At 54.5% G+C, this 18143-nt stretch overlaps 4 protein-coding genes across 4 annotated transcripts; 1 reads left to right on the forward strand and 3 right to left on the reverse strand.

The window, feature by feature from the left end:
* Positions 1–461: 461 nt before the first annotated feature.
* On the reverse strand, positions 462–1809 carry GUITHDRAFT_155256 (hypothetical protein; the record flags this gene model as incomplete). The annotated part of the gene is made up of 10 exons (XM_005823268.1): positions 1722–1809; positions 1431–1547; positions 1342–1384; positions 1244–1291; positions 1065–1194; positions 978–1005; positions 823–857; positions 669–771; positions 577–621; positions 462–518 (listed from the first exon to the last, which is right to left on the reverse strand). Coding segments are annotated over exons 2-10 (552 nt in total), but the record flags the coding sequence as incomplete, so codon positions are not given.
* A 4435-nt stretch (positions 1810–6244) lies between these two features.
* Positions 6245–7111, reverse strand: GUITHDRAFT_155257 (hypothetical protein). The gene has a single exon (XM_005823269.1). It carries the CDS (start codon positions 6845–6847, stop codon positions 6314–6316), a length of 534 nt encoding a protein of 177 aa, XP_005823326.1. The 5' UTR covers positions 6848–7111; the 3' UTR covers positions 6245–6313.
* Positions 7112–8561: 1450 nt separating this feature from the next.
* Positions 8562–14120, reverse strand: GUITHDRAFT_117456 (hypothetical protein; the record flags this gene model as incomplete). The annotated part of the gene is made up of 12 exons (XM_005823270.1): positions 8562–9752; positions 10110–10322; positions 10659–10772; positions 10977–11075; positions 11388–11429; positions 11631–11723; positions 12001–12128; positions 12386–12432; positions 12492–12795; positions 13065–13140; positions 13321–13942; positions 13990–14120. The coding sequence occupies 12 exons, from the start codon at positions 14118–14120 to the stop codon at positions 8562–8564; spliced, it is 3060 nt and encodes a 1019-aa protein (XP_005823327.1).
* Positions 14121–15270: 1150 nt separating this feature from the next.
* Positions 15271–18001, forward strand: GUITHDRAFT_155259 (hypothetical protein). The gene is made up of 10 exons (XM_005823271.1): positions 15271–15322; positions 16035–16161; positions 16544–16647; positions 16701–16760; positions 16918–16997; positions 17051–17096; positions 17169–17224; positions 17566–17644; positions 17754–17863; positions 17918–18001. Exons 1-10 carry the CDS (start codon positions 15317–15319, stop codon positions 17958–17960), a joined length of 711 nt encoding a protein of 236 aa, XP_005823328.1. The 5' UTR covers positions 15271–15316; the 3' UTR covers positions 17961–18001.
* Positions 18002–18143: the final 142 nt, after the last annotated feature.

Raw genomic sequence — 18143 nt, forward strand, 5'->3', positions numbered from 1 at the left:
GAGAAGGAGAAACATTTCTTGGCACCTCGCTCACGGACGACGCTGAGGTAAACCGGCTTGCCGGGCTCCCCCTTGATCATATCAGAAATACTAAGTGCGTCAAGATCTGTAACGGGCATGCCCTCTACTGCCAGCAGTTTGTCCCCCACGTTCAAGACTTGTGAGGCTGGAGACGCCTGCGTTCCTGGTAAGATGAAAGGGGAGAGGGGAGAGGTCGGGAGGAAGGCAGGCAGAGAGGTGGGAGGGAAGAGGAGGAAGAGGGGAAAGGGAGAGGGGGGGAGGAGGGAAAGGTGGGAAGGGGGGGGGGGGGGGGGGGGAGGGAAGAAGAGAGAGAGAGAGAGAGAGAGAGAGAGAGAGAGAGAGAGAGAGAGAGAGAGAGAGGAGGAAGGAGCAGAGCAGAGGAAGGAGCAAACAAACGAGAACAAGAGGAGAGGTGGAGAGGAGAGGAGATGCTCATCAACCCATGCTTCCTTGGAGATGGCTCGGAGATTCGTGGAATCATGGAGCAGTTCTCGGATCTGAAGAGGAGGACCACGGAAGAGGTCAAGCAGAGCAGTCATCCGTCAAGATCCTCACCTTAAAGACGAGAGCCTCCTGCACCGGCCCACGAGCCGACGTGCTCTGTGGGAGACAGTGAGCGGCAGCTGCGGTCAGCAACGGGTTCAAACCTGGACGAGCAGGTCTGTGAGGTTCTGCGGCATGTCCGAGACCGCTGGGTCGGAGGAGGAGGCAGACGTGTCAAAGGAGGAGCCGCTGGCTCCGGATGCGTTACTGGGGAATACGTAAGGGATATCGAAGACGGGGGTTGAGATGGGATGGTACCGAGTTCCTCTCTTCTCCCTTCCTCCATACGAGTGCTACACGAACACTGGTCAGGACGGGACAGGATTCCTATCCCTTACCCTCAGCCTGACCAGCACACAACGTTAGGGAAAGTCAAACCAGCATCAGCAGCATCAGCAGCAGCACCTGCTCACTTGCTTCTCGGCCTCTTGACGGATGAGACTGTTTGGCATGAGCGTTGAGTGAGCACGATGAAGCTACCCGGGAGTGAAGCAAACTACCTCTCCAACGTTCCCTCCTCGTTAGAGAGCGAGCGATTGGCGCGGAGGCCCTCCTTGGAGGTGCTGGGCCGGGGGAGGGTAGGAGCACTCTTCCTCAGGCTCTCCTCCTGCTCCATCTTCTGGCGGATGGCTGCAAGGACACTTAGTCGCCATGCTCTCTCGTCATCCTGCCATCTCACCTGCCGCTGCTTCCGCAGGCGACAAGCGCTTCGGAGAGCGACGGTTGTCTAGAGGACCGCAGTCAGCACAACCCGACCAGCCATTGCTAGGATCGCGCCTCTTCCTCTCTTCCCTTCCAGCCATTGTTGTCGCGCAACCTCCTGCCACCCTCTCAGCACTTCACCTCCTTGCTGACTTGATGCAAACCTCTACATACGACGAGGTTCGCTCAGGCTCTACCATGGGAGCCTGTCGGTGCAGTCCTGACATTGTCGATAGCAAGCGAAGCTATCAGATTGTCTGGCAATCACATTCCTCATGAGCCTGCATCGCCATCGTCGTGTCAGTCGCTACAAGTTCGCTCGCCTCCAGCATGGCATTGAGTTCAGACGAGGGGAGTTTCCGATTCGAAACTCTGTGGCTCAGCGAAGCCAGCAGCCCTCTAACGGTGGCTCGGACGGATGCAGTGTAGCAGGAGGGAGTACAACGTATCCTTACCGTCTCGTTTGCCCTCCTCCACCTTACCCGCCCTTCCTCCTCTTCTCCATCCCGCCATGGCGCCCGCCAAATCCAAATTTCCGCCATGCAGGCCGTTATAAACCGTGACAGACTGTAGCATGACCGTTATCTCCGTTATTCTGCTTTCTGGGCCCGCCCCGACATTACTACCTCGGCCGCTGGGGATGCGGGCCAGGAATTTCTTCCATGGAGGCGTAGAGCGAGGGGGCCGAAATGCACACGGGGGGAGGGGAGGGAGGGGAGGAAGAGGAGGGAGAGGAGGGAAGAGCGAAGGCGGAGAGATGAGAGGAGACATCGTGGTTGATCAAGAAAGGAAGAGAGAATGGAGGGGACCATGCATGAAAAGGGATAGTTGATGATAGAGGACAGGTCGGCGACATCTGCCTTGCAACCTTTGACGCTACTTCACTGGAGCTGGCTACATTGCTCAAACTTCAGAGCATGTCGAACACAGGAGCATGTCTTCGCCCCCTGCCTCCGATGCCGGTGGTAGCTGAGAGAGGCGACATCAACTCGATGAAGGCAAGAGAACCCTCTACGCCGGCAAGCATGCCCGCCTTACTATGTGGCAGGCGCTGTTGGAGGAGGGGACGCACGTAGACGATAGAGGCACGGGGTCCAAGACTGGGTAAGAAGAGTTGTCCTGCTGACATGTTAGAGGGCATAAGGCTATCAGCCTTTCAGTCCGACATCACCATCACACTCTTGCTTCCTTGCTTGAGCTGGTTGCCTCCCCCAACTCTTTGGTGGTAACACTTCGAGCGCAGCATCATGCTTGCGGCCAAGAACAGCAAAGGCGATGCGGTTGACTTCCTGATTGGTGCAAAGTGAGGAAAATGGAGAGGAGGAGGAGGGAGAGGAGGAAGGGGAGGAGAGATAGCGAGGGTTGAACTGTTACGATCTGACTTGGTGTTGCTTCTCCTCCTGCTAAACAGGGCAGATGTGAACGGTGTGGACCCAAACACGCAACAAGATGTTCTTCAGCATGCGTGCCAGGGGAAAGACGCAACGATCGTACTGAAGAGGCCGTGTCGCATTCCTACAAGTAACACCTTGGGCAGATTGTAGCACTCATCAATGCGGGTTGTAAGGTCTCGCATGCGGGTAGAAGAGTGCGAGTGTTTCGAAATCCTCTTGAGTCTTTTTACCGCAGACAAGACGGGAAGGAACTGTCTTGACTTCGCGCAAGAAGCAAAGATGAAGCACGTGGGGCTGTTTGAGTTGTGTTCACTGATGAGAATCGCACGTTCGATGCTTGTCTATATGAAATCATGATGATGAAATCTATATGAGATCATGATGATGAAATCTATATGAGATCATGATGATGAAATCTATGTGAAATCATTGATTTTATGATGATGGTTTCATCTGTACACGTGATGATTAATTCTCCTCCTCCCTCCGCTTTCTGCTCTTCCCAGTCTCCTCTTTTGTTTTTACTCTCGGTCTCCATCTGCATGCTCTCGGAGGGTTACAACCCTTGCCCCCCCCCTGACGCGCCTCCTATCAACTAGGCGATCTTGACCTCCCTCATGTCAAGGATGGACCTAAGACGTTCACCGTCGGAGCAAGAGGACGCGACCATCGCCCTCCATGCCGCCGCCTCCATCGGAGATGTGATGAGCACGAGGAGGGAGGAAGGGAGTGAAGGAAGTTACAGATTGAAAGGGCAAAGGAGCTCCTTCATCCCAGGGAGGGGGATAGGACGGTCAGCGTGACGGTAGACTCGGTTGCCCTTCTTTGTTTGCAGACACCATCAAGGTGCAAATTAGCTGACTGACTAATCAGGTTGATCACCTTGGAAGGACATGCCTACATTGGGCTTGTTTCCTCTCCATGAGCAACTCCATCGATTTCCTTATCGGTGATTCAGAGCTCTTCATGTTCCTTCCCGCCCCCCCCCCCCCCCCCCCGCGCCCCTTGCCATCCATTCTGTGTTTGCTCATCTTGTTTCTTTCCTTTCTCTCCGCTTACAACGTTGGTTCCTCAGGAGAAGGAGCCGATCCGGAGAAACGAGCAAGCGTCGGTCTGGACGCGATCTGGGGGGCAGGGCTTTGGGACTTCCGCTTAAAGTGAGAGAGCATGCGAGCGATCTGGAGAAACGTGACGGGTAGGAGCAGGTCCAAGGCAGGGGATGCGAACGTGGCCTCCGATGTCACTCCCCTTGGGCCTTGTCCCGTCGACTTCATCCATCGGCAGCACGTCCTGCCACTGCTCTCCTGCCCTGCTGGCTGCTGAGACCTGCCTGCAGTCCGGACGAGTCCTAGCAAAGAGCGTCATTGACATGTCGTTGGGGAGGAGACAGGTCCCTTCACTCCTCCTTCCCCTCCTCCTTCCTCTCTTCCTCCCCCTCCTCCCCTTCCTCCTTCCCCTCATCCTCATCCTCCTTTCATACTTTGAAATTCTCGTCGCTTGTCAGGAAGACGATTTCGTCGCTGCCTCTTGCAGGTGCCCTTGAGCCTGCTCTCTACCTCACCCGCTTCTGCCTGTGTTTGCTCATGACGCTGCTTCTGCTCCTTCCTACTCTCCCTTCTCGCTTCCTCTTCGCTTCCTCCTCCTCCTTGTCTCAAACTTCATCGCCGGTGTCTTGTTCACCACTTAGTTCCAGAGCTCTTGCCGCGGAATCACGAGTTGCAAAGGAAGCTTCTAGACTGGAAGCTGAGGTGTGAAACACCTTCCCTCCTCCTCCTCCTTGCTCTCCTCCTCCTTGCTCTCCTTCTCCACGCTCTCCTCCTCCACGCTCTGGTTCACTACCTTCTCTTCTTCCTTGCTCGCCTTCACCTTTGTCTTCTCCTCCTTCCTCTCCTCCATCTTCTCCTGCACCAGTAATCCTCTACACGGACTCTCAAAAACTGTGCAGGGTCTACAACCTGACAAGGACATCGAAGAAGTAGCCCGCCCAAGGAAGGAGGATGACGAGCAGGAGGAGAAGCAGGAGGAGGTGACGGTCGAGAAATCTCTGCAAGACCTGAAACTGGGAGGAGGAAAAGACCCCCAGGTCAGTAACGTCCTCCCAACCCTGCTCTCTTCTCCTCCCCTTTCTCCACCTCTCCTCCCCTCTCCTCCCCTCTCCTCCCCTCTCCTCTCCTCTCCTCTCCTCTCCTCTCCTCTCCTCTCCTCTCCTCCACTCTCCTCTTCTCTCCTCTCATCCTTCCTCCCATCTTGTCTTGTCTTGTCTTGTTTGTTCCAGTCCCTCGTCTCTCTTCCTCTCATCCTCCTTTCCTTCACATCGTCTCTTTTTGATCGCTCTTGTAGCATCTGCTAGAAGTGGCTCTAAGGCTTGCATCCATATTCGGTACCATCCTCTTCATCTTCCTCCTCCTCCTCCTCCCATCTCAAAATCTCTATCTTATTTTCCTTCAATTCTTTCTGTTCTATTTCCTTCCTCCCTCCCAATCGCCTTTTCAATGCTGAAACGTCTTCCCTTATTACCACCGTCAACCCCCTCCTTCGGTACCGCTCTTGTCCTCCTCCCTCTTGACCCCGCTCAACAGTTCTCAGCGACGAGGCCAAGGAACTGATCGCTGCAGGAGTGAACATCAAGTCTGCCGAGGTCTGCCTCTGTCTTGCTCTTCTTCTACCTCGGCTCTCCTTGTCCTCTCTACTTTCCTCCTCCTCTCCACACTTCTTCTCCTCTCTTCCCTCCTCGTATCCTCCTCTCTTCCCCTTTCCAGTGCCTTATTCCTGGCTTGTGCCTGCCTCCTCTCCCATCCCCCCAACCCCCGCACCCACCCACCCGCCTCTTCCTCCTCCTCCTTTTCCTTCTTCTCCTCCTCCTCTTCCTCCTCCTCCTCTTCCTTCTCTTCCTTCTCCTCCTCCTATCCGCCTTCTCTTTTCCTCGGCTAACTCTGTCCCGCCGCCAGCCTCACTCGGGCATGACTTCCCTTCACCTCGCCTGTCACTTCGGAGCTGCGGAAGTCGCAAAGATGCTGATAGACGCCGGTGACCCCCTGAAACCTGCTCACCTGCTCTCCGTCCTCTACCACTTCCTCCTCCTTCTCGCGTCCCACTCCGCTCTCTTTCCCCCTCCCACTTCCTCCTCCTTCTCGCGTCCCACTCCGCTCTCTTTCCCCCTCCTTCTCTTCCTTTTCTTTTCCTGCAAATCCTTCATTTACCCAAACTTTTCCGATCTCTTTTCCTACCTTGCCCTCGCTCCTCCTCGTCCGCACACCTTCCCTCCTTTCCACTCCCCATCCTCCTCCCTCTTCACTATCGCCCTTTCTATGCTGTAGCTCACGGACTGTCAGGAGGGGAGAAAGACGCCAGGGACGTTTACGGTCGGACGTGCCGAGACGTCTGTCCTGAAGGAAGCAATTTGATCGCAATGCTCGACTAGCCTGACCTTCACAAGACGCTACAAGACGCTCATGTGATGCAAAGGGATAGAAGACAGGAGACGAAATGGAGGAGGAGGAGGAGGAGGAGAAGGAGGAGAAGGAGGAGGAGAGATATAGTGGAGTCCGCAGACGAGGACGTAGGGAGAAAAGTAGAGGCGAAAACGTGGGGGCAGGATACATTACAACGATACTAATCGTTATATGACCTAGAGTACATTGGGACAGACGCTATCAGCAGACGCATCCGTCAGTCCTTACAACGTGACCAGCCCGTTGGGCGTCACTGAACATCCTGAGCAGCTCGAGCTCGTCGGTGAAGATGGAGGGGATCGACCCTGCGCACGACCTCCCGCTCCTCGTCCTTGTCGCGGGACACTGATGCTCGGCTGACGTGGTGGAGGCGCGTCGGTGGCCGCCGATATGTAGCTGCTCCCTCCTATGCGTGAAGGACGTGGAATTCCTGACAGGTTGGCCCTCATGGTGGTCGCCGAGGAAACACTTCCTGTTGGCTGCAGCATCTGTCTCCTCGTTGCACGACGACGTCCGAGAGTCATACGAGTTCAGGATCTGGAGCACATGCAACAGGCGGTGGTCTGCTGAGGCGCATCGCCATATCTCCGCTGTATCGAGCACGCAGGGTGCCCTCTTGTCGCAGGTTGCTGCTCTGCCGCATTGTCGAGCGGTACTTGCGAAGAACTCATCGAACATCTGCTGCGAGACCGGCTGGATGAGAGATGGCTTGGGAGACTGTGAGCGATTGGTCATGGGTCCAAGGATATCGAAGGGCGTGATGGGGAAGTGAAGGATAGATGGGGAAGAGAACGAGTGGCAGTAGCGGGAGAGAGGGAGGCAGGAAAAGGGGCTGTGCGATAGAGCACCACTGGAGGTCGGGGCCCAGGAGATACGGATGGATTGTAGGAGGAGGAGGAGGAGGAATGTGGATGGATCACGAGAAGGATGAGAATGATCACGAGAAGGAGGGGGAGAAGATTAAGAAGAAGAAACGACAAGCAACGGTGGAGCAAATAGAAGGCGGGCGGAGCGGAAAGAGGCGGAGGAGCGGTTTAAAGGGTTTAGGGAGGTGTGGGGACCCAAGGTAGGAGGAAACGAAGGAGGCAAGCATTACAGAACACCGGTGCAAAGAAGTCTGAAAAAGTAGGTAGGGTAGTATACCCTACCCCCTGATTGTGAGGGGTAAATTACTCCTTGGATGATATTTAGAAACAGGGGATATGTACCGGTACTTGTTAGGGGCGAAGTTGCGGTGGAGAAGAAGGTGGTGTGCTTGCTGACACAAACGCTGACAACTGCTTCCGTGAAAAGATGTTTTTTGATGATGTACGTTGGAGGATAGCTTCTTTACGCCATGTATGAACGGATACAAGGGTACCAATTATCGAAACATATCCTTTTCGAAAATGCCAGTCAAATGAACTCTGCTCCTACTCCCCTCCTGCTCACATCAAGGACCCACCCCCGGATCGTGGCGATAAATCCTTCCAAATCTGTTGTAAAAATAGATTATTTCTGTCTCCACTCCGCCTCTGCTACAGAACTAACAAGTTTAAAAAGACAGAAATTGTAACTAGTCAAGAAACAGTCCTTTACAGCACTGTCTTGATGGTAGTCATGCATGGGACAGGTGCAGTAAATACTAATAAAAAGGCCGTTTATGTTCGAGCCCCCAAGCGAGCTCTCCATATTCCCTCCTCATACCCTTAGCCTCTTCACTTATACTTCGACTTAAGATTTCTCTGTGCTCTGCTTCCTTTTCCACACCCACGATTCCTCGAAATCCACCCCATCAAAGGACCTCTTGCTCTTGCCTGTCACCTTGACCATTTCCCATTAGTGTCTCTATTGTAAGATATCTCACCTTGACCCCTACCTACCTGAGCCCTTCTTACCACAGTCAGTGCGCCGCGGCATGCGGCACCGAGTCTGCGAGTCTCACTGATATGACTGGCCTAGTACGGCCGAGGGCCGCCGTTCAAGTGACGCCCCGGGCCGGTGACCGTACGGTACGGTCCGCCCAGCCGCGCTCCCGAGCCTCGGCCCTGAGGAGTCCGACTCAGCGGCCCGGGGAGGCCGCGTGACTCAGTACGCCGCCGCCGTCACGCCCGGGACCGTACTGTGGGACTCGCCGGGACTCCGGATTCCCGTAGCCCCGGACCTTCCGAAGCCTTCGCCGCCAGGCCGGCAGCCCGACTCGGGGTCGCAGGCTGAGGGACTGGACCGTACCGTCCCGGCGGTAGTACAATTGGTCATCTCAGGCTCATCCTGAAGTTTCAATGATCACCATGGCTGGCACCGCCTGCGGCAGTGCGACAGTATTCGGGAACAACTTGGCAAGCCTCGCCGAAGTTTATGGCAATGATTTCACTTCACGTTCAAGGCTGAGTAAAGTCAAAGATCGGGCCTGCCATGCCCGGGCCGGGCCTGGCCGAAGTTGCCAGGCAGTGAGAATGGTCCTGAAAGTTCAGATCTCACTGTGAGCAATCGACCGGGATCCGTCCTCCTCCTCCTCCTCCTCCTCCTCCTCCGAATCTGGTCCGCTCCTCAAGAAATGCACATCAACCTCCCCCAGGCTCACCGTCCTCCCGATCCCTCCCTTGTGTGGCCGCACAGAGTTGCTAGTAACCTCTTGCCCCCCGCTGCGACCTGGCTCGGCCTTGCTGCTGGGGTCTGCAACTCGGCTCACGCAGCTGAACCTGGTCTTGTACGATTGGATCTTGTCTAGAAGCTCAGCATGCTGCTGGGCCCTGCTTGCCATCGCCGTGTCGTCGCCGTTCGTGCTGTGAACGTGAGTGTTGAAGCGCCTGATGCGGGGCTTGTTGAGCTTGCTGGGGCCCTCGTGGAGCAAGAGCTCGGAGCTCGATCTCCCTCCCCTCTTGAATCGCTCCATCTTTTGCTGGGAGGTGGAAACAATGAGGTCTTCGTTCTGGAGGAAAGTTTGGAAGGGGATGAGCTTGGTGGAGGAGATGGCGATAGGTAGAGAAGCGGAGTCGTTTGCCATCCCTTCCCTCGTCTGATTCCCGTTGGCCAGGTCCCCCTTCACCTCCTCCCTCCTTGCTGGCTCCTTCTTCTCCTCTTCCGACCTCTCCTCCTCCCTTGATCCGCCGACATCCTGGAGCTTCTGCTGCCTGTTGACAACCTGGTGTGGTCGGGGAGGGACGGGGGAGGAGGGAAGCGAGGAGGATGGCAGCACCATGGTCATGATCACGTCAAGCTTCTGGTTCAAGATGTCCATGGCTGCGAGCTTGTGGGTGAGGGAGCGAGACTGATGCTCGACCCGCCGCTCCAGCGTGTCCATACGCGCCATGAGCTGCTTGCCCAAGTCCTGGATCCCCATCTTGTCGCTCCAGTCACTCCTCTGGGCAGGAGAGTTCCCTCCTCTCTCGATGCTTTCCCCTTCCTCTCCGTCCCCATCTTCGTCCCCGTCCTCGAAGCTCCCACGGTTCTTGACCATGTCCCTCCACTCCTTGAAAGCAACGTAGGAAGAGGAGCGGAAAAGTTTGCGGAGGATCAATTTCCTGCTCTCCATCTTCTTGTTGCCGACCTTGTTCTCAATGGAGACCTTGAAGTGGTCGATCGCCGACAAGCTCATCTTGATGGCAAACAGGATTTCCCGCGAGGTGTCGTCCTCCACTGTGTCGATCGAGCTGACCATCTGTGAGCATCGGGCACGTCAGCTGTAAGGAGGAGCGGACAGACTGTTGGGCAGGGAGCAGCGGAGGTGAAGGAGGTAACACTGGGAGAGGAGAGGAGCCAAAGAATTGGTCGATGAGTATGGAGGGCAGCAGGCAGGATGGGATAGAGAGTTAGTGAGCGAGGGGGCAGCGGCAGAGGACATGGAGGGAGGACAGAGGGAGATGGCCCGGAGGAGAGGTAGGGCAGGGAGGGCTAATGAGGGCCGAAGGAGGGGCAGTGGGTGGGAAGCAGGGAGGAGGAAGGAAAGGAAAGAGGGAGTTGAGACGCAGGGAGGAGCAAGGACGGAGAGGACACGGGAAGGCCGTCCGGTTCCCACCTTCCTCCTCACGTAGCTGTCCAGCTGCATAAGGATCATCCTCTCGAAGTTGGACGGGGTCAGCTCGCCGTCCTCGTCCAGCAGGGTCCTCCCCATCGTGAGCATGTCAAAGTCCTCCTGGGTCAGCCGGACGGGGTGCGACAGGTTCACCTTCCTCAACCCCTCGTTGATCTCCTGCAGGTTCAGAGACCCGTTCTCATCCAGGTCCAGCCTCTGCCAGGGCCGTCAATGCCTGCCCCCATCCTTTCCCCCGTCCTCGTCCTCGTCCTCGTCCTCGTCCTCGTCCTCGTCCTCGTCCTCGTCCTCTTCACTTCCTCTTCCCCGTCCTCTTGTGCTGCGGATGCATGCTTCCACCCTCTTTCCCCCTGACTCCGCGCGTTGCTCCATCCTCCCTCGAAATCCCTTTTGCTCCCCTTCCTTCTCTCTCCCGCCGACTAGAACTCCACCTCCCTTTCCCTGTCACCAACCTGCATCTTTCCTGCCACTGATCCTATACACCCCGGCTGCTCCTCCTCCCTCTCCTCCTCGTCCACCCCCCCTTGGGCTCACCTGGTAGAGCTGGTAGATCCTGTTGGAAAGCTCCTGGATGGTAGCGAACTCAACGAGGCCTGCCAGGAGGGGATCGAGAGGAAGCTGATTGAAGTGCTTCGAGTTCTGCTTTGCCTGCCGGTGCGTTAGAGGAGACGGAGTAGGGGAAGGGGGAGATATGGAAGGAAGATGGAAACATGGAAAAGACCGATACGCTGGCTGAGCCCTAGGGGTACAAGGGAGGATGAGGGAAAAAGGATGAGCAGGAGGTAGAAGGCAGGAAGGAAAGGAGGAGGGAGGGATTGCAGAGTTGGGAATTGCGAAGAGGAAGCAACTGACAAGTTCAGCCTTGAACTTTGCTCTCCTCTCTTCCTTCTCCCGCTCAACCATGGTGATGAACTCGTCGAGCAGAACAGCGACAACGATGTTCATGAGCACCTGCAAAGATGTGAGCGAGAAGAAGACAATGAGAGAAAAGAATGCAGAGACACGAGAGAAGCAAGTGGTGTTGGAGGGGACGGGAAAGGAAAGGAGTGTTATGATGAGAAGGAAAGAGAAGGACGGGGGAGCAGCAACAACAGAATGTTTTTGACAATGAGAACCGGAAGGCAAGAGATGCAGCGCTAGAGAGAAAAGACAAGGAAGGGCATAACAGACAGGAGAGAGGAGGAGAGAAGAAAGGGAAAGAGAGAGGAGAGGGGGAAAGGGAGTGGGGAAGAGAGGAGGTGTATTGAGCTCAAGAGCGCATACCATGCCAACCAGCAACATGTACGAGACGAAGAAAAATCCAACCTGAGACGATACAACAATCAGGCAGTGTGCCGATACAAGATGATACGCTTGCTCCTCCTCCTCCTTTTCCTCCTTCTCCCTTCCCTGCCCCCTCCTTACTTGATTCTCTCCTCACCCCCCTTCCTCCTCGTACTCTACCTTCCCTCTTCCTCCTCGTACTCTTCCTTCTCTCTTCCTCCTCCTCCTCCTCCTCCTCCTTACCCCAAAGTTGAATATCTGAGACTCGTGCTCGTAATCCAGCACTGAGCGCGCTATGATCGAACCCCAGGCATCGCCCGTGGAGATCTGATACATCTAAGGCAGACAGTTAGAGCCAAACAAGAGGAGAAGAAGAGAAAGAATGAATGAAGGAGTGAGATGTGACAGAATGGAAGACGACGGGAAAAAGAAGAAATGGAAAAAACATGGAAGACAAGGAAGAAGATGGGAAGGAAAATGCAAGAAAGATGGGGGACGGGGGAGGGAGGAGGAAGAGGAAGGAAACAGAAAGGAAGGAAGAAGAAGGGACGGGAAGGAAAATAAGGAAAGGGGATAAAAGAGGGAAGGCAAGAGAAGAAAATAAGAAGATCACCGTGAACATTGACTTGAGGAAGCCACCGAAGAAGTCAGGTTGTCGTTCGCTGAAGAGGTTGGTTGCAATGATGGCGTAGATGGATGTGACGAGCGATAGAATGGTGAGAGCGTTGACGACGGGAATGACTTGAATCACTTAGTTAGCCGAGAGGACGGGGAAAGGATAGAGAAGGAGGGGGAGCGGGTGAGATGGGATGGAAGAGGAATGGAGCTGAAGGAGGATGCAGGTAGAAGAGATTAGGAGCTTCTATGAAGCAGGCAGGAAGGATTGAGGTAGACAATGAAACTCAAGGCTGAAAGTACAACATGAGTACAGATGGAAGGGAAGGAAGGGATGCAAGACAGGAGGGGGAGCACGGGGAGAGCATCGTGAGAAGACAAACCTGAGGCTGCTAGGGCGTTGATAAGGATTCTCAAGGATGCAAGTTTCCTGAGAACGTCACCATCATCATCCAGCAGCTCGCATCTCCATCACTTCCTTGCATGCACCATGATCTACATCTCCGCCTCCGAAGTTCATCATCATCTTCGTCATCATCGTTGTCATGATTATCATCACCAGCATCACCAGCACAAGCATCATCATCATCATCATCATCATCATCATCATCATCATCATCAGCATCATCATCATCATCATCGTCGTCGTCGTCGTCGTCGTCGTCATAACTGCCACCACCAGCATACCGGAATAGCCTGAGCATCTTGAAAACCCTCGCCAACCTCAGCACGCTGATGCCAGTCAACCCATCGACAAACTGGGAGATGAGGGATAGAACGACCACAACGATATCTGCAGCGCGAGCATGTCAGGCATCTTGGAACCTCTACATGTCACTAGAGTTTGCCTGCAAGGTTCCATCCATCGAGGAAGAAGGCAACGGAGAAGTGACCAAAGATATTCAGCACCAGATCCTGTTCAGAACCTCTCAGCCCGCGGGCAAACATTCACTCTCAGGCAAGCAATGACACTGTAGAGATTGTTTGTGATCTTCCTATGTGGTATGCTTGTCTTCTTATCTTGCAGACAGTACTTCTCTTCGCTTCACTCTCTGAGCTGACCGTGCTTCGCTCTCCATTCGCCCATTCTCCCTCTCTTTTCCCCTCTCAACATCCTAGCCTGCTCTCGGGTGCTTTCCTTGCCTAATCCATCACATCAATATCTTGCTCATCTCCAACTCAATCTGCACCTACGTCTCCATCATCGTCACCACTACCACTACCACTACCACTACCACTACCACTACCACTACCACTACCACCATCATCATCTTCATCTTCTTCTTCTTCATCATGTACATCATCTTCGTCATCATACCACTGTGAAGCTGATGTTGAAGAACCATTCCATGGTGCTGAAGGCTTTGCTCTGGGTTGAATTCGCTTCCGGCAGCACCTGCGCATTCACCAGCGCATTGACGTAGGAGGCGACTATCAGCAGCCCTACAATTCCCTGACAGATGTTCCCATCGTAGAAATCCCTGACAATCCTTCTCCACTTGGTCAAAGCTGTCGTCTCTGACTTAGCCAACATGTCCGCCTTGCACTGCTCGATCATCGTCTCCAGGGTATGCACCACATCATCGTAGACAGCCTTGTTCTGCGTTGCCAGCACCGTCGGCCTACCTGAGTTGTGCCCGTCCTCTATGGTGAAGATGGTGAGGATATGTAGTTCCTCGTCGTCGTCGTCCAGCGCCGGGACGGCCTTGAGCTTCTGCTCCGTCCGCGGCTTGCTGACAACGTTCTTTGACTTGTACGATTTGGCAGAGAAAACAAGCTTCGTGTTGGGCTCAGCCATGCGGACCTCGCTCGTTCGGTGCACTTGCTCCACCTCGAGCAGCGGGATGTAGTCCAACATCTCCGTGCTATGCATCTTCCCGAAGCAGATCCTCTCCTCCGTCACGATAACCCGCCGCTTCTGCCATGTGACTCCAATGTCGCTGCATGCGCCGTCAGCGGAGCCTACCTCCCTCCCCTCCTTCCACACCTCAGTGCCTGCCGTTCGAGCTCGAAGCTTCGGACGAAATCAGCCTCATCTGGCAGTGTCGGCATGATGTCTGGTGTTTCCTCAGCCACCCTGGCCTTCGCATGCTTGATGCCGACAATGGCCGAGGCCATCGATCCTGGCCAGGCGCGTCAAATCGAAAGCGATTACTGCAGCACATTAGCAATGAAACACTCTCACTCATGTGAGCCATTCTCCATTGCCAAGTCCGCTCATACATCTTGAGTTTACACCACTTTCGTCTAAACCACTTCCGTGCCTTTATCTCACTGATCATCTTCCTTCTTCCTTTTCCATTCTCCCTGCTCCCTGCTCCCTGCTCCCTGCTCCCTGCTCCCTGCTCCCTGCTCCCCCCTTCTCCCTGCTCCCTGCTCCCTGCTCCCTTCTCCCTGCTCCCTTCTCCTTGCTCAATGCTCCCTTCTCCTTGCTCCCTGCTCCCTGCTCCCTGCTCCCTGCTCCCTTGCTCCCTGCTCCCTTCTCCTTGCTGCCTGCTGCCTGCTCCCTTCTCCCTGCTCCCTGCTCCCTGCTCCCTGCTCCCTGCTCCCTGCTCCCTGCTCCCTGCTCCCTGCTCCCTGCTCCCTGCTCCTTTCACTCTTTTCTCCTCGTTGCGCTTCACTCGCACACCATTTTTCCCTTCCCCATTCTCCCTGGCCGACGCTTGTCGAGCTCATTGACTGGCATAATTCCATCTGCCATACAAAGTTGCGTCGCATGTTACTACTAAGAAGTGACCATTTTTTTTAAAACTTCCTCACGACCCCACCCCAAATGGCCCACCCCACCTGGCCGCCCACCCCACCCTAGGCTGCCAGCGTACTTGGCGTCCCAAAGTTCCGCCGGGCTCCCTGAACGCGCAGATGAGGGGCCCTGGGTTATTTACCTTGAGGAGATAAGGGCTCACTCATCCACCAGAGTACCCCCTTGCGAGTCACTTCCGAATCCCAACTTCCTACCCACCCACACCCTACCCCCTACCCCCTACAGTAGGGCTCTTGGACCCTGACCCCGGCGGTCAACAAGGTTTCACGGTACCCCTACCCGGTAGTTTCTCTCTTTGAAGCATGACGCCTTCCCTTGACAGCAAGTAAACTTCCGCAGCAATCAGCCAGACCTGGTAGTACCCGGTTGTCTCCTCTCCAAAGTACCCGTACCACTAAGTGATAAAATAACTATTTTATGACCGTTATTTGGCAGTTTTCTTAATTAGCTTCACCATTTTATTAATCAGTAGTGAGCTGAAAGACTTTCACTCTCAACCGCCATGGCTGAGCGAAGGCCGCCAATGCTTCAAGCGCGAAGCACCTTCAACATGAAGGTGAGCGATAAGGGAGAGCAGAGACAGAGACAGAGACAGAGGGAGGGAGAGAGAGCCAGACAGACAGACAGACAGACAGACAGACAGACAGACAGACAGACAGACAGACAGACAGACAGACAGACAGACAGACAGACAGACAGACAGACAGACAGACAGACAGACAGACAGACAGACAGACACAGAGCCCAGGGCAGGGATATCGCTCTGGTGGGAAAGAGCGAAGAAATTAGAGAAAGAAAGGGTCCGCAGACCGGGATGAAGAGATGTGAATGAGGAAAAGAAGATAAGAAGTCATGTTGAAGAGGGCATGGGAGCATGGAAGAACAAGGGCAGATGTTTGGCAAGACGATCAACCAAGTCCTACCCTTGCCTCCACTGGAATGATATTTGAAGCTTTTATGATGACGTGATCGTACCAGAACAAACAGATGTGGCGCATTTGTGTTGGCATGAAACTGGCCGATCTGATAGAGGAGAGCAATTAGACTGAGCTACACACTAGATATCTAGTTGAGCCAGAACACATTTGAGAGCGTGTCTCTGGTCTTGTCTGAAGTAGCTACAAGAGTCAGCCAGGAAGCTTGTTGGCAGCAGATGCTAGCAGAGCAGTCAGAGGCAGAAGGAGCGCAGTAGGAACAAGGATGTCAGTTGAGCCGATCGCGCCGCGCGCGCCGCATACTATGCTGATCCTCTGACTTGTTTCCATCAGAGGGATTCAATTCCCGACGTAGAGTCCCCTCACTCCCCCACGAGGCATGGGAACGCAGGCGGGTTCAAGACGACCACCGACCTCATGCGCGATCCCATAGGACCCCCCCTCGATTATTCCTTTCTCGGTCTATTTCACAAGCTTCTCAGCCCACCCCTCCTCCGTCCCCGACCGTTGTCAACCTCCTCCTCCTCCCCACCTACCATCATCTCTCACCGCTCCCTCCCGCTCCTCCAGCTCCTCCCCAGCTCTGTTTGTCTTACTCTCTTCGTCATTCTCTCACTTTTCCCTTCCTTCTCTCTCGCCTGATCTCCCGCTGACCCCCAACACCATGCCGCTCGTCCTCTCCTCACCTCACCTCCTCCTCTCGTCTTCCGTTGTCTCCTCGTCTATTCTTGCTCAGCCTCAACTCTCTGCCTCTTCTCCCACTCTTTCTCCATGCTCCTTCTTCCTCCCCATCCTCATCTGTTCTCTCCTCCCTCACTTCCCTCCTCTCACATCTCCTCCAGAAATCCGGGCGATAGAGGAGCTTCGAGAAGTTCTTCCCAGGACAGGATACCGCAAGCAGCCGCCAGAACTCGTAGAGGACGAACAAGGGCAGCAAGCTCCGAATGTGAGGCCGCTCGTTGTGTGAGGAGGAGGGACAATGACGTCAAGGGTTGACAGCCGATCTATGCTGACTGGGTGAAAGCGCCACAGGAGGACCTGCAGACAAACGCGATTAAAGTGAGCTCGTGTTGTATTGGTGTTGCTTGTTTTGCTCTGGTTGGTCTTCGAGGCTATGATGAAGACATGTTACATGTTCCCCGTGTACTCCAACTCTCGTGATCCCTTCCATCTTCCACCTTCGTCTGCATGCTATCTTGCCTCACAGCTTGCTCAGCTTGGAAACAACTACCTTACTGCGCTACCTCCGGTCTTCAACATCATCATGAGGGAAGTCCTCGAGAAACCGAGGAACCTGTAGGCTGTCTTTCCCCGTGTCCGCACGACCCGTGAAGTGCCTACCCTTGCAGGAGCTGGATAGATCTCTCCTTCAACCAGCTAGAAGAAGTCCCTGCGGTAAGGCCCACACTGTCAACCCTTGCACCTCGTCCTCAGCGTCTTCTCCGTGCTCTCACATGCTGGCGTCAGGTGCTGGCAGCGTACGTGAAGCTAAGTGTCATCTACCTGCATGCAAATAGAATCAGGTTCGTGTTAGTCTCCCCTCCTCTGCTTCCCCTACCTTACCTTCCCTTCCCTTCCCTTCCCTTCCCTTCCCTTCCCTTCCCTTCCCTTCCCTTCCCTTCCCTTCCCCTCCTTTCACGTTCTTTCCCTTCCTTCACTCCATCTCCATCTCCTCCCCTCGCTCATCTCCATCTCTGCCCCACTCCCTCCTACCATTCCTCACCCTTCTCGACGTGTCTCGAATTTCCCATCTCGTTTCTGAAGTGAACAACTCTTAAAAAAAACACTCATTCCTTCTCACCTTCATCACTATCTTGCTGCTATCGCTCCTTTCCCCCTATTGTTACTGACTCCCCCCTCTCAGGAAGTTGAGCTCTGCTTCTGCTCTCGCCGAACTGCCCAACTTGCGATCCCTCACTCTCCACGGAAATCCTTGCGAGCAGGTGAAGAAAGGATGAGATCTCAATCTTCTCCATCATCACCATCTTAATCATTTCAATCTTCTGCTTCATCTTCATCTTCACCAAGTTTTTTCTTGATTTTTCTTGCAAGACCAAGAATTACAAGATGCTCGTCTACGGGATGTTCAAGCAGATCAAGAGCCTTGATTTCTCCACCATCACCGTCATCGACAGGGAAAAAACCGCGTCCTTCTACGCAAGGTCGGAAGAGGACGGAGAGCGAGGAAGGTGCGGGGTTTGATTGGAAGGTTTCAGGTATCTGAAGATCAAGGAGGAGCGAAAAAGCAACAAGGACTGACGGGTGTAGGTTACTGCTGGAATTTAATTAAAAGAAGAAAACGAAGAAAGGGAAGGTGGCAAAACGTCAGGGAGGGAGAGAGGAGGAGGAGGGGACGAGGGAGGAGGAGGGGAGGAGGGAAGTAGGGGGGGTGTCAGGAGGAGCACAAACACAGCAAAAGATACGAGTTTAAGTGCGTCTTGC

The sequence above is a fragment of the Guillardia theta genome (assembly GCF_000315625.1).
Source record: "Guillardia theta CCMP2712 unplaced genomic scaffold GUITHscaffold_111, whole genome shotgun sequence".
NCBI classification, from domain to species: Eukaryota; class Cryptophyceae; order Pyrenomonadales; family Geminigeraceae; genus Guillardia; species Guillardia theta.